Consider the following 24,513-nt stretch of genomic DNA (forward strand, 5'->3'; position numbering starts at 1 on the left):
ATTATACTAGGGTGTGGCTGAGACTGTTCAACCCTTTGTCCCTTTCCTACTCTGTATGATGAAATCCATAAATTTTGCATTGCGCTAATCTTCACAATTCACATTATGGCATTACTATGATAAAAATTTCGCGCTCGCTACGCTCGCGATTTTTATTTCTACGTAATAAAACTTCCTCTCAAGGGCGCCCAAACTCAAAGTCGCTCTACCCTGATCGAGTGCACGGGCCGGCACTGCCGATAGTCCACTATCATAATATTCATAATTATGTTTATCATAGAAATATGATCATAGGCAACATGCCATCCTTTTTCTTGACGTTGGAGAAAAAGGGAGGCATACAATTTACTTCTACAAAAAACCATAAGGTTCGTAAATAAAATAAAATAACCGTTTATTACTTAATTGCTATTTCTAGATATATCCAAATCTTCATAAAATTAAATTCAAAATTATACACCAATAAAAAGACAATTGAGGTAATTCGAGTAAGTGTTTACCTTGGATATTGCGAGGGCGTGGGCCGGGTGTCTTGTGCCTGCGCAACTCTGAAGTGTTGTTGGTACATCTGGTAATGCTGGGGTGAGAAATGAGGATACATTCCATCGCTCTGCAAATAAAAAAACATATCTTTAGAACCTGATGGTATGGACAAACTTGTATGAATACCTAAAAATTATATTAAAGCCAAATATAAATAATTGTAAGAGTGACAAATAACAAAAAAATCAGCACCACTAACGTATTTTACAACGATATTAAATTACTTTTAAGCTCATAATCCTTGATATTAAACATGCGTGGTTTTTCATTATACATATGTATACACTTGATGGGTGATTTATGAAAGCTAATACTTTAATATTATATGCCACGATTTGTTATGAAAATGAAAATTTCACTTAAGTTAAATAACTTTTTTTTTCCTCGCAAGTTGAAAAACTTGTATCATATTCATAATGTAGGTGTACTACTTATTTATAATACCCTATTAATTGTAATGCTAGGAACTCAAACCAAATAATAAGGTCACAACAAAAGGCTCTTTAACGTAGTCCCCCGTTTTATTGTGTTTATGATTGATCAGCTTGAATAATAGGCTAGTTTCCTACTAGTCAAATCAGCTTTTTTTAAGAACTGTCAAAACGATTTGCTAATAGGCATGAAATTAATATGAAATCGTGAAGAGTGACGTCACGGTCAACTCATTTATATACTTTATATCTTTCTCTTTGACTTATTAAATAGAAATTATGTTTAAAAATAACAACATCCATATTTTTCTTCTAATTATTTGGTGCTTTATTTCGTGCACTGCATTATTTTAAGTATAGGAAACTACAATTGAATCTTTAACTGAACAAGTTATATCAACATTCAACTTCGACTTTAATTTAATGTGTGTAATAATTCAATATTTATTATATTATAAATAAAAATAACTATTAATGTAAAAAAACTCCGAAGATCAATTTTAACATCTACTATAAATGTTGTAATCTATCTATCTGCTGTAGACCATGGGCCCATTTCTCAAAACTAAAAGTTACAAGTTACAAGCGGAAGTCTCTTTCCAACTTGTCATATTAGACATTGACAACCACTTGTAAATTGGAACTTGTATCTTCGAGAAATGGGCCCCATATTGGTGAATTCTATTTAAATACAATAGATATTTCATATAGATATAGTCAGACAAATAAGTTTAAGTATAAGTGTAAAAGCGCATAAATTAGTTACATTAGGGTATACCGGGGTTACTGGAGAAGTATGTTGGTGAGCAGGCGGAGGGCTTCTAACTAAATCAGCGGACTATCCCGAGCAGCATGAACAAAATTACAGGTTTAAGCGACCTAATTGTTATATTAGCTCTAAATTAATTTTATTAGATATTCTTTTATCTTAAGCAGAATTATAACGAAAACCGTATCCATTAACGAAAATACAGAATAAAAGTACAACTTGAAACACGGCGACGACGCGTCGCTCAGTTATTTCGCTGGTTCTATCACTAGTTTGTACATATGTATTTCACGGATCAGTAGCATTATCATACAGATTACCATATATGGACAATTGGACACCTGCAACATCAAAGGGTTTGCCGGTCTTTAAGAGCAGTTTTTTGTATACTGCGTCAGTGGCAAACTAGCATAATGGGTCGCCTTTTAGTAACGTAAGCAATCACCGTTGCATATGGACGCCTGCACAGCAACACCACTGAGTTATCTAGATCGACGTGACACAAATTAGCTCTCAGCGTTTCCTTGCTGTGTTTCAACTTGTACCTTAAAGCCTCCGCCACACATAAAGCGTTTTGATAGCGTAGCGTAAGCGGAGCGCAATGATAGCGGTGCACCGGCGGAACGCTCGCAATCCGCGCGCATTCCGCTCGCAATCCGCGCTCGTTAGTTCCCGCCGCGTTCGTCCGGCGCACCGCTATGTTTGCGCTCCGCTACCGCTCCGCCTACGCCGCGCTATCAAAACGCGCCTGTGTGGCCGAGCTTTAAACGTAGGTGGTTCTTAAACCAGGTTAGAAGTGGTTTTATTTCTGGATAAGAGCAAGGACGATATATAGCGGGACGGACAAACCCCATATAAAAAAGGGGACGCCACAGTGGATCGAAATGAATAAAAAATGGACATTCGCATTTTTTTCCAAAAATCCTATTTTAAAAAATGCTGTTCGGTTGAAAATGATATGAAAAATAAAAAATGTTATATAAAATTTTTCAAAATGAGGCTTATTTTAAGCATAAAAAAATAAAATGTGTTTTTTTTGTATGAAACTGAAAAATAGGTATCTTATTGTAAGAAAACCGTAACCGATCCCGCTTTCAAACCTTTACAATGTCATTGTCCTACTTTAGAACAGTAGAAAATAGTAAAAACCTTATCTGAGTAGGTGCCCGTTTTTTTTTGTAGTCCAATCAAATGTCAGTAAATACAACATTTTTCTTAGTGCTTTATTTTTTTATTTATATTAAAAAAACGGTGTATTCATGACAATTTAGTATAAAAACAAAATATATATGACATTTTATTAAGGATAAATACAATTTTTTACAAGAAAATTGCATTGAAAGAGAAACAATTATTGCGGTGTTTTTATTGATAGTAAACAAATAGCTAAAATATACTTGAAATCAACTATAACAATTTTTTGGTGTCATCTGATCCAAGATTGTCTTTTTTGAGGCCACCGCTAAGTAAAGCGACTAAAAAGACCCTCTCTTCTAAAGCTTTGGAATTATTAATAATAGAAAACATAAGCACTGATGATACTGAAAATATAGAAATGTTTGAAAGTGTAGAAGAAGGTGGTGAATAAAATAGATCTATACAATGTATTTTTTTTTATAACTTATATTGTTATTGTTGATTTCAAGTAAATTTTAACTTTTTGTTACTATCATAGTTACTAAAAACATCGCAATAAATGTTTCGATTTCAATGTAATTTTTAACCATTTCCTTGTAAAAACTTGTATTTATCTGTATCAAAATGTCATATATATTTTATTTTTATACTAAATTGTCATGAATATACCGTTTTTTTTATGAAAATAAAAAAATAAAGCACTAAGAAAAATGTTGTATTTACTGACTTTTGATTGGACTACAAAAAATAACGGGCACCTACTCAGATAAGGTTTTTACTATTTTCTACTGTTCTAAAGTAGGACAATGACACTGTAAAGGTTTGAAAGCGGGATCGGTTACGGTTTTCTTACAATAAGATACCTATTTTTCAGTTTCATACAAAAAAAACACATTTTATTTTTTTCTGCTTAAAATAAGCCTCATTTTGAAAAATTTTATATAACATTTTTTATTTCTCATATCATTTTCAACCGAAGAGCATTTTTTAAAATAGGATTTTTGGAAAAAATTGCGAATGTCCATTTTTTATTCATTTCGATCCACTGTGGGACGCCTGAAATGTATGGGCCTTTTAGGGATAACACCAGATGGCGCTGTTTCGCAGCCTGGAAGTAGCAAAAATCATATTTTAACCAAATATTTTTGCGTGTTTTTAATTTATTATAAGAACAAATGACATATTTCTTTATTTTAATATCCTGATATCACGTCATATACATTTGTAGTTTAGTGTAGTTATGAATGTTATGATAGTACTTAATAGATGGCGCTAAAAATTGAGGTACGATTCTTAGTATGAAGATTGTCAATCCTATATAAATCATCCTTGATAAGATAAGGAGTTACAAATATAATTAAAAATCAACTATTTTCAAAGGTCATTAACTAAATAGAAACAACTCATAGGGTGGGTTATTCCTTAAAGTACGGCATCTCACCAAGGCTATTTGTCCCTGGGGGCTGATGGTCGGTACGCAGGTGATGGTGCCTCGCGAAGCGGCTCCTTTAACAAAATGAATAACTTGTTACAATTTATCTTCACAGTCACACACATTGCGGTATATGATACATATTTGTAATCAAACATTTGCTGTTGAAGCAATAGCTTCATAAATAATAGTTTAGGTACGAGTATTATATCTTATAGTCCTAAAAATAGCACTTTGTTCAATAAAAAACATGAGTGTCCGTTTGTGCTGAAATTTGACATAATCATTAACACACAATCATAATATAAGGCTGATCGTCATGCAAAATATTTCAAGGTTTTTCAAGGATTAGGTTTTAAAATTAGTTATTCCAAGTACCACGACATTTTTTATTGAGTTCCCCTATCAGTGCGAGAAGTTTACAAGTGTGGAACTCACCAGGGTGATGCGGCGCAGCCTGCGGCGGCTTGGCGGGCAGCAGCGGCGCCGGCGCCGGCTGCGGCAGGTGCGCGCCGCGCGGCAGGCTCGCCACGCTGCCGTAGCGCGCCCGCAGCCCCGCGCCCTCGCCCTCGCCGGCCCTTAGACATACGACACCGATTTACAACAACGTGATGATGCATCACAATATTATTAACAAATGACTACGCGTATGCTATAGCATACTTGTCCACGAATGAGTTGACCTTTGTAATTCATAAACTGAAATAGATACCATAAATCATCCATCCATCTTTGTAAATCATTCAGATTATTGTTACAATACTGACTGATGTGATGTTATATTATGTGTAAAAAACATAGTCTCACCTCATTAGTACAGGCGTGGCTCGGTCGGCCGGGCGGATGCGATGTGGCAGCGCGGGCGACTGCACGCGTTCGTCCGTGGCCTCGGTGGCGCCCACGGGCATCATGTGCGCGGCCGGTACGCCGGGCACGCCGGGCGCGCCGTCCGGCCGGCGGCCGAACGAGTCGCCCTCGCCCGTGGCGGCCGCCATCTCCGCTTCTTGGCGCAACTCGCGCGGCGGCGGCACGTGCTTGTCCGGCACCGATGGCACCTTGTCCGCGCCGAGCTCCATCCCGGAGGCCAAGTTGGCCGTGGCGGCGGATTCGATGGCTAGCTTTTCTGATATCATCTTCTTCGGTGGTTTCATGATGGGGGTGGGCGCGGAGTGAGGGATCGGCTTGACCGCGGGCGAGTTGATGACGAACGAGCCGCTTGTCGCTGGAGTGTTGACGACGGGAGGGTTACAAGGAGCTTTGCTAGCGGACGATGAGGTGTGGACGTTGAGAGCGTTGTTGACGACCGGCAGGTGGTTCGGGACTGACGCGCCGGCGACGACAGGCAGACATGCGGCGAGCGTGGCCGAAGGGGCCGGTGGGTTCTGAACCGGCATGATAGCAGGTTTAGAAACCTCCGTTTCCGCTTCGGACTTTGGCGTAACGGATGTTTCGGCTAGTTTCGGTATCTTTGGGTCTTTCACGTTATCGTCTTTCTTGGTGACCTTTTCATCGCTACTATCCATAGACGCATCAGAGAATGAAAGACTTCTATCCCGAGAACGTTTCGTACCTCGAGGAGATTTTCTCGTGTCAGATGTGATCGTTTTATCCTGATTCATCTTAGCGCCCGACTGCCTTGTCGCTCTCTTTTTATTTGGCTCTTTGGCACCTTTTGTTGGTGTAGTTCCACCCTTGATAACGTCGTCTATCACGTCGTCGACTGTACTACGCTGAACGTCTTTCTCCTGTAGCCGTCTAGACTTCCGTGTATTTGGAGATGGAGAAACAAAGTCTTCCTGTTTTTCATCTTTATTGGCGGTCTTTTCGGTATTTTTTAGCGCTTCTTTTTGTCCGATACTAAGAGTTGACGTAGCTATTGCATTGGAATGACCTAGTGGACTTTTGATTGTTAATATGAGTCTTGGACGAGATTCCGCTTTGTTAGGTGATGTGGCAGATTCATCCCCAGAGTCTTCATGAAAATCATATACATCGCCGGGCATATTATTAGACATAGTGTTGAGTGCATTTTTTATTTTCTTGTCGACCTTCGTTCTACCTCTTCCTCCTCGCTTGGCTACCGCTCCTCCTCGAGCCGGCTTGGAGATCTGCCGAGTCTGCACTCTGTCCAAGTTCTTTTCGTTTCGTTTTCCCCTGACATTACGGCCGCCTCTTTTACTGGGAGTAGTTTTTTCTGAATTTATTACGCCATCTGTCATATCTGTAACAATCTCAGTGTCCGTGTGCTTTGCGGTTTCTAAGTTAGGCAGTGGCATCGACTCTATTGACGAATCTGAAGTATTTGAACCAGTTTTTGAGTCAGTCTCAGATTTAATTTCATCTTTCTTTTCTTCATATGGTTCGTTGCACAAAGAATCAACTTTCTTGATAACCGATTCAATATTCACGTCTTTTGCACTCCATGAATCGTTTTCGTCAATACTTTTTATTTGGCTATCGATAGGTTCTTGCAAAAGGAACGACGAAAGTTTATTTCCTTCTGGGATTTTATTCGACAAATTTTCCGATGCTCTGAAGATGTTATTAATCGGATTTACTTTTTTAGCAGTCTCATTTGTATCTTCACAAAGTTCTTTCTTTATTTCGCTTAAATTCTTATCGATGGGGGATTCTTGGGTACCAATATTTGACTGTTCTTTGTCAATCATATCATTGAAGAGTTTTGTTTCCTTTTGGGAGCTCACAGACCCCTCAGACGCAGTTGATTCTGGAGTGAGGACGTCAGGTCTTTGCATTTCCTTGATACAATCAATACTGTCACGTCTCTCACGAGTTTGAGTGAATAACGTAACATTTTTTCCAACATTTATTTCTAACTTTTTTTCTGGGTCATTGGTTACTTTAATCTCATTTGTAGTGTCTTTTAATAGCTCTTCAAAATCGGTTTCGCATTTAGAATTGTGTTCTATAGGCGTGCTAGGTGGTTTAACTGAGGGTATTATATCTTTTTGTTTCTCCTGCACATCGCTTGTAGTCGTTACAGGTTTGCAATTTATTTCTTTATCGTTCATTTTTTCTACTTTATCACGAATCAAATGATTTTGAATTATTGTTGTGGAATGAGTATCACTACTCATATCGCTTTTTATGTTTATTCGGGGAATGCTAGGGGCATTACTTGTTTTTAGTAACAATGGCGTCATTACGACATTAGTGAGTGTGCTAGTTGTGATACCAGTACTGGCAGATTCTAATTTTGTAAGGACAGTCGGCGGTCGAATAGTAGCCATTGATAATACAGAAGCTGGTGGTTTGTTAGCGTCTATTTGAATAACGTTTGTGATAGGAGCTGATGTTAACACTCTTGGTGTGCTTATAGTGTGAATTACGTTCGACCCGAGACCTCTACTGACGTTAGTTTCTTGAATTGTACACATTACTGGCTTCGACGAATTCTGAATAATAGACGCTGATGTATGATTTATTCCACTGACGTGTAAAACCGGAGTTGTGCCAAATGACACATGATTATGTTGATCTACTTTTTGAGCAGAATTTTCTCGCTTTTCTGATATTTGATTCACGTTGGTGAAAATTCCTTTATTATTAGAAATATTTAAAGGTGAATTCATAGTTGCACCATGCATGTTTTGCATCGATATAAGACGATTCTGAGCCATTACTGTAGGATTAGTGCTTGGCGGTAAATTTGTAGGAGACAAAATAATTTTCGTATTACTATGATCAGGTCCAGTTCTTTGTTGATCACCTTTTCCATCTTCGGTGACAATTTTATGTTGATGGAGCAACGGAGACGTGCTAACTCCAATTGCTTTGATTTGTTTTGAAATAGGTGCTAACACTGGTGTCACCGGTAATCGGTTGAAATGTATCGGGGCTCCTTGAGTTTGTACTAAAACTGAATTAGGTCGGTTAGGCGAGACCATAGTGCGAGCACCATGTTGTATGTGCACTCCCTGAATGGGACTTAAAGGTGGTTGTTGCATTCGTACTACAGTGACTTGACCAGGAGATCTTTGTTGCATTGTATTAGGAGATGCCATCCCAACATTTAAGTTCTGGGGCGAAGTACTCAAGATTGTCATATTCGTGAGTCGTGGCGAGGTCATGCCATCTAGGCCTTGTGGACTAGCCTTCGGACTTTGCAGACGAGGATCAGTCGATAGTCGAGGTGAAATGACTATACCTTGAGGCTTTTGATACAATATGTGGGGTTCTGGTATTTTTATTGTAGGTGGTTGCATATTTGTCTGAGGACGAATCACATGATTAATTACTTGATAAGGAGCACTCATCCTGTTAGTAGAAATTATTGGTCTTGTGTTATTAATCTGTAAATTCTGGCTATGTGGAGCTTTTATTTGTACTATGTTAGCTGTTATATGGCGAGGTTTGTTTTCATTTACATCTCTTCCTACCATTTTACTAGGCTGTATATTTAAAATATGTGGTTCTATCAATTTATTATTTGTCAGTGTCCAAGATGTTATCACAGGAGTAGCCGTAGACGTAATTTGATGAGAATGTTCTCTTTTTACTGGTGGGAATTTATTATCAGCTTCGCTTGCTTTGACCTTAGCTTCCGGTTCCGAAACAGTCATAGTTTGTATTGGTTTAGAAATTATTACATTAGAAGTCGCAGAAGAAACACTAGTAGAAACTGTTGCCTGAACAGTTTTGGCATTTAAGGACTGATTAGTTGCAATTATATTCACTGGCAACCTTTCTATGGCGTCCTGTGCAGTTTCCTCGGCTTCCTCAGTGTCAGTGTCAATTAAAAGGTCGTTGAGATCATTGTCAGAAACAGGAGTATCCGGTTTCTCCATTTCGCTTGCATTTAAATTTTGGACCGCTTGTCTCATTTCTTCAGCATCTTCTTCAGGTATATTTTCACTTTCCATGTTAGAACTTTCGATTTCAATTTGATGTGTTGATGGGTTTTCGTTTTCTTCATACGCAAATGAATTTTCTTTTTCTCCGAAGCTCTCGCCTAGTAGAGCTGCTACAGCGTCAGCAGTTTCTTCTTGAGAAATAATAGCCCTAGGTTTCTCAATAACTTTCTCTTCAACTGGACTAGCAAGCAGATCAGTCTTGTCATTGTTCTTGTCAGGCTCTTTTTCTAAGTTAGAAATACTCCGCACAGCATCTTCACTGACGTCTGTTTCTATAGGTTTAAAGGAAGTAGTTACGTGATCGGATTTGCTTGTCAGTTTAACGGGTTCCGGATCTTCCGGTAAAGGTATTTCGCTAATATCTTGCACCATTGGCTCATCCGACGCAGGCATTGGAATTTTATCAATTTCTATGGCGGGAAAATCATTAGACATCAGTTTCATTTCATCGCAAGTTGAGCTACTGCTTTTAGTATCAGCATTATCATCTGCTTGAATCACAATTACTGGGCTATCTGACAACCTCGGCAAACTATGTGTTTCGGAAAGAACACAGTCATCAGATTTGTTCGTGGCTGATGTAGATTCTGGGTCGCTTGGCATAGGGATCTCAGATAAAGTTTTGGGTGATAATGATATAGTTGAATTAACGCACATAATTTCATCAGATTTGTCAATTTTGTTATGATTGTGAAAGAGATGATGTTCCTTTCTAATTTGTCGTTCTTCTTTACTCCTCTTCTTCTTCTTTTTCTTTTCTCTACATTCGCGCTTCATATTATCAGTACCTTCACTAATGCCCGTTTCAATTACTAAGTCTTCGTCCATGTAGTTTACGTCATTGTGTTCATGCTTAGATATGCTTTCCAATGGCGACACTGCTCGGATACAAGTATCTTCATCATTGACTGCATCTGCAAATAATCTTGCCTCAATTGCTTTACTGACAGCATCCACATCCAAACTGTTCTCATCTTCTTTCGAAAAATATCGTTTTTCCTTGCGTTTTTTGTCTCGTTTGCGCTTTAGTTCATCCTTTTCTCTTTGTCTCGTCTCATCAGATGTTAGTTTGTTCATATTGTCATTAGACACAGGCATAGTGTTGTCATATTCATGTAGTATAGAGTTCTGTTTGTGTATATTCGCCTTCGATTCTTTATCGGAGTCATCAGACAATGGACCAAAAATGTCTTCCATTTTGCCTTCTTTTTTAGTATTATTGGATGTGCCCTCTAAGATTATATCAGAGAAATTATTAAGCAACGTTTTATTTCTTCTAGACTTATTTTTCTCGTCTCGACTTTCATCACCTTCGACGCTTTCGCGAATTTTATCTTTCCTTTTATCTTTTTTATTGCTATGACGTCGAACTTTATCTGAATGTCGGTGTTTGGAACCACCGTCATTATTTTCCCCTTTTATTTCATCGTCTGAAAAAGAGAATTTGTGCTTCTTTTGGCGTTTTTTATGTTTTTTACGGACTTCTCCAGAATGCCTATGCAGAGCCATCGACTCGCTTTCAGAAGAGAGATCATTACAATTTGGTGCAAAAAACGGTTTATACTCATTTTCAGTCCCTAAACTAGATTTCAATTTGCTGTCGTCGCTATCACTCTTTCCAAACAGTTGAACTAATGAGGTTTTCTTTATTTTGTCATAGCTTGATTCGACGGCAGTTACAGTGTCGTCTTTTCTACTGTTAAGTAACTCTGAGTCAGATAAACGCTCTTTCTTAATTTCACTGTGAATATTTGGACTTTTACTAATACTTCTCCTCTTAGACATTTCGTCATCGGACGTATCTGATATTATACGTGATCTCGAGTTTTTACGGGACAACTTGTTTTGTGTATCTTCTTCAGTACTAGTGATATTTAAAAATTCATTAACTTGTCGACGATCATAATCAAAAGATCGCGATTTCTCGCGCTTCTTACTTTGAAAAGCGACCTGTTCTTCTTCAGAGGAACTGTCCATAGAAAGTTTTTGTGGTCTTCTCCTTCCACCGTCATTCTCAGAGTCACTGTCTTCATCCCAACTTGATCTCTTCTTTTCCTCTCGTTTAGCCCGGCTTTGCTTTAATTGGCTAAATTTCGCTTTGATCTTCTCTTGGCGCTTTTCCTCTTCTTGTTTCTGCATATTTTTGCACGAACGTGCTTTGACTTTGTCATACATCGATATGTATGTTGGCCCTTCGTCAACAATGTCAAATATTGAATGTTTCTTGGGTTCATCAGAATCCGAAGTATCTGTGCTCTGCGTTAGTTTACGATTTTTCCGCTTTTGATTATCAGCTTTTTCGTCTCTGCTTTTACGATCAGTAGACATTCGTTTTTCACGAGCTGCCTCCTTTTTCTTTTCGTCGTGTTTTTGCTTTTTGTCATCTTTGTTTTTATCCCCAAGTTGTAAACCATCTTGTTGTTTCATCTTTTCAAGTTCCTGAATTTGTTGCAATTGTTGAATGCGTTTCTTCTCTTTCATTTCTTTTCGTAGGGCTTTTTGTCTCTCATCTTCTTCGCTTGATCTAAGTTCTAAGGTAGCAAGAAAATCCAGGTCATTGTGTAAACCTTCGGGTTGAGTGTCAGAACTATTATTGAGCTTATCTTCACTATCTTCCTTCGGACTCCTACGTTGTGGCTTTGATTTATCTTGTTTATCCTTTATATCGTTGTTTTCTTTCCATTCTTCATCAGGCGGTTTTACTTGAGTTTTCTTGTCATCTTTTGTTTTACTTTCAATAATTTTAGCAAAATAGCCTTTGCTGAACTTTGTAGTTTTATGTCGGTCCACACCTCGTGATAAATCTTTAGAATCTCTGCGGTCGGGACCTTTATTCTCGTTCTTACTTTTTTTGTTATCTTCGTTAAGAAAGTCAAATGTATCTTGTGATGACATCCTGCGTTTATGTCCAAGTTGAGAAGGTAAACTAGAACAAGAATTCAGACGCTCCTTTCGTTTTGCATCAAAACCAGGCGAATCGAGGGAATAATGTCGCTGTTTTTCAGTTATTTCAGGCTTGCTCTTAAACGTAGTTTCTACGGAATTTTCAGTTTTGACAGATTGCTCTATGATAAGTTTTTCATCCTTTATATCAGTAGTTTTGATTTTAACAGTTGGATTGAGTTTTAAAGGATCAATAAATTTCAGTGTCATCTCTTTGTCAGATTTATGTTTTGGTGTTAAATCATTAGAAAGTTTTGATTTGTTTTTAGATTCATCTTTATTATCATTGCCATCAGACTCTTTCAGTTTCGTTGAATCTTGTGAAGCTCGTGACGTAGACGAGTCTGTTGAATCCTTTCGACATAAATCTCTGGAAGACTCATCCCTGGAAGATTTCCGAACTTTAGTGTCAATTTCTTTTTTAGTGTCTCGTTTTAAATCGCCGTCCTTCTTGGGTCTATCGTATTTAGTTTTGTCGTCTTTTTTTGATTTAGCAAAAACGTCTATCTCCACACATTCCTTTTTCCTGTCCTTTTCATATTTATCTTTTTTGTGATGGTCGTGACGAGAATATTTTTCTTCGTGATGTTTATTTTTTTCAGACTCTTTGTCATTTTTATCTCTGAACAATTTTTCTCCGTCTTTCTCTACTTTCACTTTGTCAGCATGTTGTTTTTCTATACATGTTTCATCTTTTGTTTTTTTATCCTTATCATGTTTCTCCAACCCTCTCTCATTTCGATTATTCTTTGTTTTATCTCTGCTGTGCTCATGTTTTTCTGGTCGGTCTTTATGACGTGTTTTGTCACGTTCAGTTTTCACACGATCTTCCATGTTTTTTTCAATATCTGCGACTTTATTTACTTCGGAAAAAAACGAATTCACGCCGTATTTCTCCTTTTCAAAACATTTGTCAAATTCAATATTTTCTTTTTCAATGTTTTTGTTATTTTGCATTGCTTCAAAGATAATATTTTGATTATATCTCTCTTTTCCATTTTTTTCAGTTGCTTTGATCAGTTCTTGACTTAGATCAGAAAAATCTTTTGAGGTTTTAATAGAATGATTTAAGTTGTTTAAATGGTTACTTTGGGGAACTTCAGCTTCTAAAATTTCTTTTTTAATATGATTAGATATAGGGTTTTCCTTTTTGACGACACTTTCTGTCTTAAGTGGAAAAAGTATATCAACAACTTTACTTTCGTTTTCCAAACTTGTTCGAATTTCTTTTTCTATCGTTGATTCCGTCTTTATTTTGAATTCCAGTTTCTCTGTGATTATATCAACTAGCTTTGGTTTCTTGTCAGATAGTTCATCAGTTGAGACACTGTTTTTATCTGATCCATTTGATGAATTGAAAACCTCGCCAAGATTGGAGCTATCAGATCGCTTAACCTTGATATCATCGGCATGATCGAGTTTCTTATTATTCAGCGATTCACCGCTGGCTTCCGAGTTTTCAGCTATTTGTGTATCAGATGTTACACTTTTCTCTGTTCTAGTTTCATAATCGTGCACAATTTTTTCTAAGCCTTCTTTGACATCCTGATCTAAATCAACGGATAGTTTTCTCTCAATTTCTCTCGTAGAAAAGAGGAAGTCTCGTTTTCTTCGGTCAACGTCTTTCCAAGATTCTCCTTCGAGATCGGTTCGATCCGGATCCGCTTTCGGCGAAGGTTTCCTATCGTTCGTATCAGATTGAGGCTTATCCGTCGAGGGCGTCCTGAGCCGGATCCTCGACTCGAGCTTGTAATCACTCTCGTTGAACTTTCCTAATCGTTCCGGCTGATAGGTCCTCTCGGGCCTGTTCAGGCGGGGTCCGCGGGGCGGTCGGACGCGTCCGAGTCGGGCTCGGGCGCCGTCGGCCCCGGCGCGGGCGGCGTGGTGGGCGCCGGCGGCGGGTGCACGGGGAACGGATAGCGAAGCGCGCGCGGCACCACCGGCGGCGCCCGCGCTCGCGGACTCGAGGCCGGACTGGGCGCGCGCACGGCGCCCTCGAGTCGCTCCGAATCCTCGTCGAAGACGGACCGCTTGGCCAGCAGCGAGCGCACTACGTCCGACGGCTTCACCTCGTTGATGTCGACTTCGAGCAGGCGGTGCCGCAGCCTCGAGCGGTCGGGCGCGTCGGCGAGCGCGCGACAGCCGCTCCACTTCTCGTACTTCTCGTCGAGGCTGCGGATGCGCTCCTCGAGCGAGGGCTCGTGGGGCGCCTCGCCGCCGCTGGAGGAGGAGGCGGAGGGCGGGCGCGGCGGGGAGGCGGGCGCGAGCGCGGGCGCGGGCGAGGGCCGCGGCGCGGGCGCGGCGGAGCGCAGCAGCTGCGCGGCGAACTTGGGCAGCGGCAGGGACATGGGCAGCGGCGGCCGCTCGCGGGGCGGGCGGCGCGGCTCGGCGGGCGCGGCGTCGAGCTCGTCGCGCAGCGGCGTGCCGGCGCGGGAGCCGCGCGACGAGGAGCCGTCGCGTCGGCGTCGGTGGCGCCGCCGCGTGGCGTGCCGCTCGGTGCCCGGGAGCCCGACCCGCTGCGCGACCCCGATCGCGACCGCCGTGTCGTTCCGCTTGCGCTTCGATGCCGTTCCTAAAATCGAGAGGCGATCGATGTGGTATCGTTTAAAAATAACTATCATACTTAACGAATTAAAATCTCCTCGCTTCCCACAAATAAACTATACAAAAATTAATCGCCTCTATAGACGGTCTATAACACGTTACCTTAGAATGTTTTCGATCCTCCGGGCTCGAGTCCCGGCGGTGTTTACGAGCTCGGTGCGGCGAGACGACTACAGACTGTAGTCTGTCTTCGTAAGGTGCATCTTCCGTCTGAGGACTTGAACCGACTTCATCATATACCCTGCAACGACGGAAAATATGTGTCAAATGTCAGGGATCAATACAGGTTTTATCTTAAGACTTTTCATTTTTACAATTATCAAAGAAAATAAATTAATCAAGGAAATTAGCATCAAATTATAAAACCAATATCCAGGCTCCACAGGGCGGAAAATGAGGATTAAAGCTCGGCCACACATGCGCGTTTTGATAGCGTAGGCGGAGCGGTAGCGGAGCGCAACGATAGCGGTGCGCCGGACGAACGCTGGCGTTGCGCCCAGCGGACGCCGGCGGGAACTAACGAGCGCGGATTGCGAGCGGAATGCGCGCGGATGTCGAGCGGAATGCGCGCGGATTACGAGCGGAACGCCAGCGTTCCGTCGGCGCACCGCAATCATTGCGCTCCGCTGACGCTACGCTATCAAAACGCTTTATGTGTGGCGGAGGCTTTAGGTTTGCATTTGTATGGATAATCGAAAACCTATTTTCTCCAAACTTAATGTAGGTAATATTATGTAGATTGATTATTCAGTGTTTTAAAACGTCAAAAAACGAGCAGTCACTGCATGTAACGCAATAGATATTGCTCTGAAAATGTCCCTATTTAATAGGGAGCATCCAGGTATCGGCCACATGAAAGAAATGCACGCTGAGATATGAGAGAAGCTGACCTGTATCGTCGATCCGTCGCGTACTCAGACGAATCGTAGTGCTCCAGCGTGGAGTAGCGCGGAGTCCGCGACGAGCCGCGCCCGTAGCTCGACGCCCGCGACCTCGAGCCGCAGCTCTCGTATCTGAGGTAAACGTGGGTCATTAAAATGCATACTGGAAATAAAATTGTTGTAGCCCTTTATTCATATTGGTTATGGAGGAATAAAATATAGGCCAGTCGCTTCGAAACCACTTTTCAGCCAATTTTAATTCAGAGGACATAAATATGTTAAAAGAATGATTTTTTGTTTGACGTTTTAATTTATTTGGTACTAGAAACCAACCGTAGCGGATCGTGACGTGTTGACGTATATCGCGTGGCTGCATCGCCACTCAGTCTCTCGGTGCCAGACAACGCCGCTGAACCGCCATGTTTCTCCAACTGCTCGTAAAACGCATCCTGTTAAAGAAAAGAACAAAATTAACTCTATGAGGTCAGGTAGGTATCAATAACTAATCTAAATAAAACCTATACAAGACGCAAGGTTAAGGCGCGCGGCACAGGCATGATGCAGATTAAAAACAACAAAATGTCGCTTCATAAACAATGGGACCAATGTTGATCAGCATTCATATAGAGATGAAATATATAAAGAAAAAATTAAAATTTAAGTCTCGTCCGTGCCGTAACCGTTCCACTCTTCCGCTGGGCCTACGCCGCAACAAGTACATTAAAGCCTCGGCCAAACAGAGCGTTTTGATAGTGTAGCGTTAGCGGAGCGGATCGCTCGCAATCTGCGCTCGTTAGCTCCCGCCAGCGTCCGCTGTTTAATAAAACGCCAGCGTCCGGTGCACCGCTATCATTGCGCTCCGCTAACGCTAATACGCTCTCAAAATGCGAATGTGTGGCCAAGCTTTTAGTTAACAACAGATTAAACTTCAAAAACATGGGATTATTCAAATAACCCACGTAAAAAGACATAATATAATTAAAGCAACAATTAAAGCTCGGCCACACATGCGCGTTTTGAGAGGGCAGCGTTAGGGGTTAGCAATGATGGCGGTGCGCCGGACGGGGCAGAATGCACGCGGGTGGCGTGCGCATTCAATGCGCCGCGTGGTAACTTCTAAGCCTATGTTTTGCAAGTGTAAACTTCTAATACCTAAGTATGACACATAAGAAATCAAAACAACAATTTGGGATAAAACAATTAGCTAAATGGTTAACATTTAATCCATATTCAGACAAGTCCGCTCACAACGCGCGCTGTGTTATGTGTGACCGCGCGCTTTGAATACGCTCGCATTCAGCGCTCATTCTGCTCCGCTAACGCTACGCTAGCAAAACGCCCTATGTTTGGCCGAGGCTAACCAGTTACTAAACAAAGATTCATGGATCGAACGTTGATTACTCTAATTTAAAAATTAAAAGAGATGGTGCCGTATTGCAGTCGACCGTCAACTTCACGAAGCGTAGGTGCCTCTCACCGTTCTGCAAGTAAGTCTGACCTGGCACTCCCGGGACGCGTAGTCGACGCAAAGACGCGGGTGGTCGGGCTCGGCGGCGGAGGCCTGCGCGGCCACGCGGCGCAGCTCGCGCACGGCGGCGCCGGCGGCCGCGGCCTGCTCGAAGTGCACCAGCGCCGCGCCCGCCGCGCGGTCCACGCACACCGACGTCGCCGCGCCGCACCGCGACACCGCGCCTAGCACCTGCAGGTGAGCACGCGCGGTCACAGGAGCGCTCCAGTATAACAGTGGTATCGTCAGCCAACTGTTCATGCTGTTTCGACATAACAACCTACGTACGTAACCGATTTGCTAGTCTAGAGCCAATGATGTGCCTAACGATGTGTGCATTTTTTTTAACGGAGTTAGAGCAATTAATAAAAGAGTTTCAAACTTAGATGCTTAGACTAATTAATTGCGAATGCAGAATCCGTGCTATACGCGTTCTCGCTATGAGCTTACGAAGTAGTAGGAGTAGGTACTGACAGTCGAAATAATGGACACGGTGCACTGGCCAAACGGGTATCAACATTATTTCAATGAGAGTATTGTGCTTAAGGGCCAGTTGCATCAACCACATTTGACAGACACATCCTCGTGACGCAGCAGATGTCTATGGAACTTCTCTACCAAATAAAATTTTACGAACGCTTTAACGGTGACAGACGGTTTGGTGCAACCGACCCTAAGAGAATTACAATTTTTTTTTTATCAAACTGTTTATAACCAACTGTTCATGTCTAGATTAAACCAGCTCCGGCACAATAAGATTAATAAGTTTCATCATCATCAACCTTGAGTTCACCTCGTCGAGTCGAGGGACGAACGGTTCGGCCTTGTAATCAAAATTCAATAAACCCGGTTGCCGTATTATACAAGAATACAACAAAACTCAGGTGCATAGGTCTACTCAAACGAACCATGAATTATTCATTACAGACTTCTAGAATGGAATGTATTTAAATGAACATCACGTGATTGTTACGTCGTAAAAGAAGTAAAGGAAATTGCAAAAGTTAGGGGTAAAATACGCAAGTCATGAGACGCGAAACGGACGCCCGCGCCCTTCTGTGTATTTTATTACGCTTAAGCGGCAACCCATACACAGGCGACGTAGGTCGTAAGACGTGGAACGGATGCCCGCGACGCGCCGCCCGAGTGTAATTTAAAAACGTCTCCGTCTAGTGAGTGCAGTGTGCTTCCTTCGTGCGGTCGGCACAGCCGCGCTACCAGAACTCCACACGACAACTACAGCTGCAGACTGCTCTGCACCCCCCGCCTCCGTCCTATCAGCGCGCGCGCAGCGGGCGGAGCGGCGCGGCCAGTTCACGGAGTTTAGCCGCCGCGTGAACTCCTCTATGCCTGAAGAGGGGCCTCCGAATTGGCCCGAAACATGTCGCAGCAATAGCGATATAATAACGTGAGTACAACCGTAGATTCATTAAAATCATTAATTAACAGTCATCGTGTTCGATCAATTCAGGATTTTAAGTGTTTAAAGCCTCCGCCACACATCAAGCGTTTTGATAGCGTAGCGTTAGCGGAGCGCAATGATAGCGGTGCGCCGGCGGAACGTTGGCGTTCCGCGCGCATTCCGCTCGCAATCCGCGCGCATTCCGCTCGCAATCCGCGCTCGTTAGTTCCCGCTGGCGTCCGCTGGGCGCAACGCCAGCGTTCGTCCGGCGCACCGCTATCGTTGCGCTCCGCTGACGCTCCGCTACCGATCCGCCTACGTTATCAAAACGCGCGTGTGACCGAGCTTTAATAGAGTGATCGTTAATAACTGGTTAAAGTTATTTGTTTATCTGTCGGCCCTTACTTTGAGAACCCCTGACTTGAGCTGCACGTGTTACTATGACAGTGACAGCACGTTTATTCCGTTCAATTCGTAATGGGATTATATACAGGTCGCGCAAATTATTTAGTGAATTCACCGAGAGATGGCGTATTACGCAATTATGCTCAAGCTAGTACCTATACTTCTAGCTGCTAAGTCTTCTAGTCAAGTCATTAGAGTTACATGACAATCATGAGATTATTTTAACTAGGTAGTTTGAAAGAAAGTTTGTACGGAACCCTCTGTGGGCGAGTCCGACTCGCACTTGGCCGGTTTTTATTTCAATTACACTCGGGCGGCACGGCGCGAGTGTCCGTTCCTCGTCTTACGACTTGCGTTGCGTCCCTTCTGTGTATTTTACCCCAAAGAGGATAGTGGGTAATCGCTTTCAGTTTGACTTTTCTTTTCGATTGAGTTTAAAAAAGCAGATAAATGGTACGACGTTTGTATGGTCACGAGACCGTCCCAGTTTCCCCCTTAGCTACCATCCACACTCATAAGACGCATGTCTTGCGGCGCGCAACGGACGTCTCCGCCAACGCCGCCTGAATGTAATTCAAAAAAAGGTCTCCTCAGTACATTTTGTATAGGAAGGACGTAAGACGCGCCCCCAGGTGGCGAGGCGCGCGCCACGCCGCCGCCACACCGCCTGGGATGTCCGTTGCGCGCCGCAAGACATGCGTCTTATGAGTGTAGATGGTCCCTTACGTCCTTCCTATACAAAATGTACTGAGGAGAAGTTGTTTGAATTACATTCAGGCGACGTGGCCGTTGCGCGCCGCGAGACACGCGACGCCTAAGTGGGGACGCTGCCTTATAAGTATATTAACTAATTAAACAAATGGTTAATCAAATGGTGAATGGTAGTTGGTCGGTTAATTAACAGTGGTCCTAACTCTCACTTGTTTGAGGAGAAAGTATTAAATTGTAAACCTCAAAGATCGTGTCGTCTTCAATTTCTGTTAATTTTAAAATAGCACATTTACTTAATGATGAGTTGATGAGAAAACAATTATAAAAAGTTTCTGAAAGCTTTCGTTTTTCTCGCGAGGCGTGCGGCCAGTGTGGACACGGCTAATCATAGAAATTTTAATAAAAATCAAAGAGGACCGAGTATTATAGAGAGTTACTGTCGAAGTAAACTGTGTAATCACAGTGCATAGACTGCCATCTCTTGACAAAGGCTTAAAACTTTTGAACCTCAGTTTTGACAATATGGCCCATAATATGTGTTAAAATGTCAAATATTAATATTAGCGCCATCTAGCTGAGTGTCCCCCAAAGGTGTAACGCCATCTAGGCCACCGTACCTTTTTCTGTATGGTACTGAGGTATTTTTTTTCTTAGACTTTATCTGTCTAGATGGAGTTATATATGTCTATGATAAAAATAAACCATTGCTCCTAAGCAAGTGTAATAAAAAAATACTGATTTGTAATCACATTTCTGAAGTATGGTTTTCAAGAATAGTCCGTGTTTCTGTCTGACGAAAAGCTTAAGTTTACAATGATTCCATTAAAAAAAGCCATCAGATTTTTTTAGTTACTAATAATGAAATTAAATCAATATAAAATAGGCTTCAAAACTATATCTACGTTTTTTAAATTTATTGCTTAAAATTATGTTTTATACGGTCGGACTCTTGGCGTCATTTCTTACAACATAAGTGACAGGGCACATCTAAGAGACGCATGTCCTGAGGTGCGGAACGGACGTCCGCGCCACGCCGCCTGATGTAATTCAAAAACCGTCTTACGTCCGGCGCGTCTTACGTCCTTCCTATACAAAATGTACTGAGGAGACGTTTTTTGAATTACATTCAGGCGGCGTGGCGCGGACAACCGTTGCGCGCCCCGAGACACGCGACGCTTAAGTGGGAACGCTGCCTAAGGTTCATTATTCCAAAAACGTTAAACAAATGACGCCCAGTTGTCCGATCTCTGTTTATTAGTCAAAATTATTGTCTAACTTATGAACACACTAGGTAATATGTATGACTATGATTATTTATTATATGAAAAAGAGATCCGTAAGTAATACACATTTGAAGCGTTTACTCAATGTAATGAGGTAGTATGTGCGTCGTGGCGTACCTGTTTCTCGGTGTGCTCAGTGAGCCCGTCGACCCACACGCAGGTGGTGGCGACGGGCTTGCCGAAGCCCAGCTTGACCCGCGAGCCGCCCACGTACTCGCCGTCCATGGCACGGATGGCCTCCACCACGCTCGATATTGACGCGTACTGACAGAACGCGTAGCCCGCGCCTCCGCCGCTCCCTTTCTTGATATCGATTTCTATTATTCGTCCGAAGTGTTTAAATTTATCTCTCAATTGTTGTTGCGTTACATCTTTTTCTAAATTACCAATAAATAACGTCCTAGTCGCCTGCAACAAACGATACAACATTTTAACAAGTCGTACTTCTATCGAAGCTAAATATAACAAAACCGCTTCAATTCAGTGATGTATTTAGTCACTGTAGAAATGAAATACAACTACATAGTTAATGTACAACTTCGTCTTGAAGAGAGGGTAATATACCAATTTAAGCGGAGTCTGTGTCACAAATTATTTGAGAAGCGTGCACTAAGGCCGCTCCTGTAGATAAGACCATCAGCACACGGGCGTGAGAGCCGCGTATTTTGGTAGATAAAGTTTTTTTGAAGACAGGCAAATAATATATTTTTCCCCTCACTACCTCGGAAACACGTGTTTTATCCTTTAATGCCAGCGGGTAAAAACGCATTTTATCCACTAGTGGGTAAAGTAATTTGACCTTGAATATAGTCAAATTAACTGCTTTAAAAATTATAAAAGTAAGTGAATCTAGTAATGAAGATCATTTTCCCCTCACTAGCTCGGAAACACGTGTTTTGTCCTTTAATACCAGCGGGTAAAAACGCATTTTATCCACTAGTGGGTAAAGTAATTTGACCTTGAATAATGTCAAAATAACTACTTTAAAATTCATAAAAGTAGGTGAATCTAGTAATAAAGATGATTTACCACCTGTGGAACTACTGGAAGCAGTGATAAACGCATTTTTTGCGTTGTAGTTTCCTCGCTACAGTGAGGGGAAAAGTTTTGTGTTACACTCGGGTGCAAATGTATTTTACTTCTCGTGTGTTAAAAAACTCGCAAGTTCAGGATTCTATTCTCGAACCACTCGCTTCGCTCGTGGTTCAACTATAGAATCCTTTCACTTGCTCGTTTTTCAATTCCACACTCGGCGTTAAAATACAACTTTGCCCCCTTGTATAACAAATAACTATTACCACCTGTGGAACTACTGGAAGCAGTGATAAACGCATTTTTTGCGTTGTAGTTTCCTCGCTATAGTGAGGGGAAAAGTTTTGTGTTACACACGGGTGCAAATGTATTTTACTTCTCGTGTATTAAAAAACTCGTTAAGTTCAGGATTATATTCTCGAACCACTCGCTTCGCTCGTGGTTCAACTATAGGATCCTTTCACTTGCTCGTTTTTCAATTCCACACTCGGCGTTAAAATACAACTTTGCCCCCTTGTATAACAAATAACTATTTCTGATAGAATACTTTATTACGATTACGGAAAGGTGGCTCTTTTTATTTCGTATTATTTATGAATTATCTTTTTTAAGTGACCAATATGACGTTTTTGAAATTTAATGGCAGATGAGGTGACAATGCCTTTGCGCGTGCTGGGGCCCATTTCTCGAAGCTACAAGTTACAATTTACAAGTGGTTGTCAATGACAAGTTGGAAAGATACTTCCGCCTGTAACTTGTAACTTTCAGATTTGAGAAATGGGGCCCTGAATGTATGAAATAAAAAAAAAAAGATTTCAACTGTCAATGTCACTAAGCTGTCATTGGTGTTTTTTTTTCTAATTTCATACATTCAGAACGCGCAAAGGCAACGTATCAGAAAAATATATTATGTGCCTATCTTCAAACAACTTTACCTAGGTACCCAATTGTATAATTTTATAAGTAAAATCTCACTACTTTGTTACTTCAACGCGCTACGCCTATCGTTATGACGTCAGGAATCGCATACGCTACGCTAAGTGACCGGGCGTGGCGCGCGCCGCGCCGCTTGGCGGCGCGCCTTACGTCCTTCCTATACAAAATGTACTGAGGAGACGCTTTTTGAATTACACTCAGGTGGCGTGGCGCCGACGTCCGTTGCGCGCCCCGAGACACGCGACGCTCTGATGTGGCCGGTGCCTAAGACGACGCTTCGTATGTGGACCTATTACGAGTCTCTTACGTACATATGCTGAGGTCTAAAAATAAAACTTACAAAAAAATACTGAAAATACTGACCTTCGGATGGTATTCATCAATATCAGTCTCGTAAGGTTTGGCTGAATCCGCATCTTCATCGCAACTTTGGTGAGGTGCCACTGAGATCTTACACCCAAAAAAAAGCTTATCTTGAGACACTTCAAGTGCCTTCTCTACGTCGGACGGTTTCTTAAAACGGACCACTGCGTATCGATCTGCGTTCTGACCGACCACCTTCACCCACACCACCTTCCCGTGTTTCTTGTACTCGTGGTAGAGACCATCTTTAAGGGAACTATCCGTCGACCTTGTCGGAAGATTTCGGACACAAATGGCCAGAGGTCTCCCGCTTGCAGTCGATGCCCACTGGAGAAAAACAAATAAAAAATAATTTACAAAATGCTTTTGTATTAGGAGGTAGAAAGGTGATTTGGTGTAAATAAAATCAAAAAATGTAATGCAACTAAATTCAGTGCAATCTTTCAGCAAAGTACTAGCCCCGATGCATAAGTTTTCGTCTAGTCAGACCATTTTTTGAGGTTCTCATTTTTGTACAAAAATAATGTCTTAGTTCAAAAATCATTAATGTTTAATACTAATGCTAATCTAGTTTATTTTTTATGGCAGTATTGTACAATAACTCAATCTAAATACACGAAATATCATTGACACTGAAAGGAAGAAAATGACGATTTTTAGGGTTCCGTAGTCAACTAGGAACCCTTATAGTTTCGCCATGTCTGTCTGTCCGTCCGGCGTCCGTCCGTCCGCCCGTCCGCGGATAATCTCAGTAACCGTAAGCATTAGAAAGCTGAAATTTGGTACCAATATGTATATCAATCACGCCAACAAAGTGCAAAAATAAAAATTAAAAAAAATGTTTTATTAGGGTACCCCCCCCCCCCCCCCTACATGTAAAGTGGGGGCTGATATTTTTTTTCATTCCAACCCCAACGTGTGATATATCGTTGGATAGGTATTTAAAAATAAATAAGGGTTTACTAAAATCGTCTTTTGATAATATTAATATTTTCGGAAATAATCGCTCCTAAAGGAAAAAAAGTGCGTCCCCCTACCCCTCTAACTTTTAAACCATATGTTTAAAAAATATGAAAAAAATCACAAAAGTAGAACTTTATAAAGACTTTCTAGGAAAATTATTTTGAACTTGATAGGTTCAGTAGTTTTTGAGAAAAATACGAAAAACTACGGAACCCTACACTGAGCGTGGCCCGACAGGCCGACACGCTCTTGGCCGGTTTTGTTATTTTATCTTAATCGATGGGTATTATAATACAT

The 24,513-nt window shown here is 41.6% G+C and overlaps 1 protein-coding gene across 1 annotated transcript in view; it reads right to left on the bottom strand.

The window, feature by feature from the left end:
* LOC125231029 (protein split ends) overlaps positions 1-24,513 on the bottom strand; it is a 155,184-nt gene that overhangs the window by 12,813 nt on the left and 117,858 nt on the right. The window contains 12 exon segments of the mRNA XM_048136370.1: positions 501-610; positions 4,322-4,386; positions 4,751-4,890; positions 5,120-13,932; positions 13,935-14,618; positions 14,621-14,701; positions 14,836-14,974; positions 15,624-15,746; positions 15,948-16,063; positions 17,113-17,313; positions 21,040-21,330; positions 23,254-23,580. Coding sequence (XP_047992327.1) covers positions 501-610; positions 4,322-4,386; positions 4,751-4,890; positions 5,120-13,932; positions 13,935-14,618; positions 14,621-14,701; positions 14,836-14,974; positions 15,624-15,746; positions 15,948-16,063; positions 17,113-17,313; positions 21,040-21,330; positions 23,254-23,580 — 11,090 coding nt within the window.

The sequence above is a fragment of the Leguminivora glycinivorella genome, chromosome 11, assembly GCF_023078275.1.
Source record: "Leguminivora glycinivorella isolate SPB_JAAS2020 chromosome 11, LegGlyc_1.1, whole genome shotgun sequence".
NCBI lineage: Eukaryota > Metazoa > Arthropoda > Insecta > Lepidoptera > Tortricidae > Leguminivora > Leguminivora glycinivorella.